This window comes from Penaeus monodon, chromosome 27 (genome assembly GCF_015228065.2).
Source record: "Penaeus monodon isolate SGIC_2016 chromosome 27, NSTDA_Pmon_1, whole genome shotgun sequence".
NCBI lineage: Eukaryota > Metazoa > Arthropoda > Malacostraca > Decapoda > Penaeidae > Penaeus > Penaeus monodon.
The window spans coordinates 18778286-18780270 of NC_051412.1; the positions used below are offsets into that span (position 1 = coordinate 18778286).

At 32.0% G+C, this 1985-nt stretch overlaps 1 protein-coding gene across 1 annotated transcript in view; it reads left to right on the plus strand.

Annotated features, from left to right (window-relative positions):
• Positions 1–1985, plus strand: part of LOC119590650 (WD repeat-containing protein 35-like) — an 11942-nt gene that overhangs the window by 1601 nt on the left and 8356 nt on the right. Inside the window, exons 3-5 of the mRNA XM_037939326.1 lie at positions 152–318; positions 1365–1467; positions 1826–1983. Of these exons, the coding sequence (XP_037795254.1) occupies positions 152–318; positions 1365–1467; positions 1826–1983 (428 nt within the window). The remainder of the gene's footprint in view (positions 1–151; positions 319–1364; positions 1468–1825; positions 1984–1985) is intronic.

Genomic DNA, 1985 nt, shown 5'->3' on the forward strand with positions numbered 1-1985 from the left:
AATACAAGATGCATTTCAGGTCTGAAAATATTAAGAAAGAAAGCTTTCAATATAAGGTAACTTTTAGATAAAAACAATGAACATGTAAAAAAAAAAAAAAAAGGATTCTTCACCATTAAAAGTTATATTACAAGCTGTTCTTGTTTTACAGGTAAAGATACAAAGGTCAAAGGGTTGGCAGCTCCCTCCAATCTGTCTATGAATCAGACTCTCGATGGCCACACAGGGACAATACAGGTTGTGACATGGAACGAGAGCCACCAGAAACTGACTTCCTCTGACCAGAGTGGACTTATCATAGTCTGGATGCTCTATAAGGTATGTCTATAGTAATAATGCTTTAAGCCAGTTGGGCTGTTTGCTCCAAGTGGTTCCTGCACTCAAGGGACTATGCACTATGGGTGTTTACTCAAGTCTTTTCAGCTACAAACAATAACTTATTACACCTTACAGTTAATATCACAGAACAAAAATATTTGTGATTTTCTTTGGTCTTCTTATAAAGTTTGTTGTATCTCTTCATATTTTAATTTCCTTTTGTATCGGTCAATCTGAAGAAGTTTATGGTGAGTACATATATACACAAGAACAACTTTAGAATAACTATAAACCAGTGAAATTTTATTTTATAGCTATTTGATGAATTACACTACCATTCCATCTTTATTCATGTGCACATCTATGTTAAAAATATATATATTGTAAGTCGATATTCAGAATCAATTCTCAAGTATTTGTTTTATATACATAAATCCAGATGATTAATACATACAAGTACAAACAAGTTAGATGAATATCCTGCACTAACAAAAATAGTATGCCATGAGTTAGTAAGTAACCTTTAATAGTAATAATGTGATGTCTGGAGAATTCTATATGTTAGAAATGGTTAAGATGCTTAGTAAAGTATTCTTTGCCCTTTTCTTATGATCCTGAGTTTCTTTGAGTATGTGAAAGGACTAATGGACAACAGTGCTGTTCACATATGCTTCTTTTCTTTTCTTTTCTTTATGAAAATTATACTAATATTCTGATAAATAACTTCCTTTACTTAATAAGTAGTTGTGTTAGTATTTACATATCAAAATTGGTTTGCATATGTACAGTTTTATATCAAAATACCATATATGTTTTGGCAAGATATATTTAATATTAACAAATCATGAATATAAATCAGTCAAGATTATATGCCTTAGTGTCATAGCAGATTATTTATCAATATCAGTGACAACTATTTTTTATTCTTGTCTAAAAAAATTCATATCTGTATGAATATTCTTTAGAGGTGATTTTGATTATCTATTATCTATTATCAATTACTTTTCAAAGGCTATTGTTACTTCATACCATATATTTTTCAATAGGGCTCCTGGTATGAGGAGATGATCAACAACCGTAATAAGTCTGTTGTGAGAGGAATGGCCTGGAACAGCGAAGGACAGAAGATTTGTATTGTGTATGAGGATGGTTAGTTTTGTGTCAGTGTCCAGATAGGTGAATATTCTTTTACTAAAGCAAGGATAGTGCAAATATTTTATTACTTAGAGTAAGTCTATAGTTTACTGTTAAAGTACAGTGTGTTGTTATATTACTCTATAACTTACTGTAAATATTCTCCTTAGTTAGTAATCCTAGATAATATTGTTTCTATAAGCACCAACAGTATAATCATTACAATTTTTATAATTTTATTTATTGTCATTAAGAGTTCCATGGATAATTACATCAGTATGGTCTAGCCATTACATTCATTGTTATTGACATCATAAGAAACTGTGACTTCGGATTCTCCATATATATTTCCTCGTGCTTCCCAATACTTCAGGTGCAGTGATTGTTGGCAGCGTCGATGGCAATCGCATTTGGGGAAAGGAACTCAAAGGCCAGCACTTAATGGGAGTTGAATGGTCTCCTGACTCACGTCTTCTCCTCTTTTCCCTTCACAATGGGGAGGTCCATGTGTATGACAATACTGGAGGCTTTGT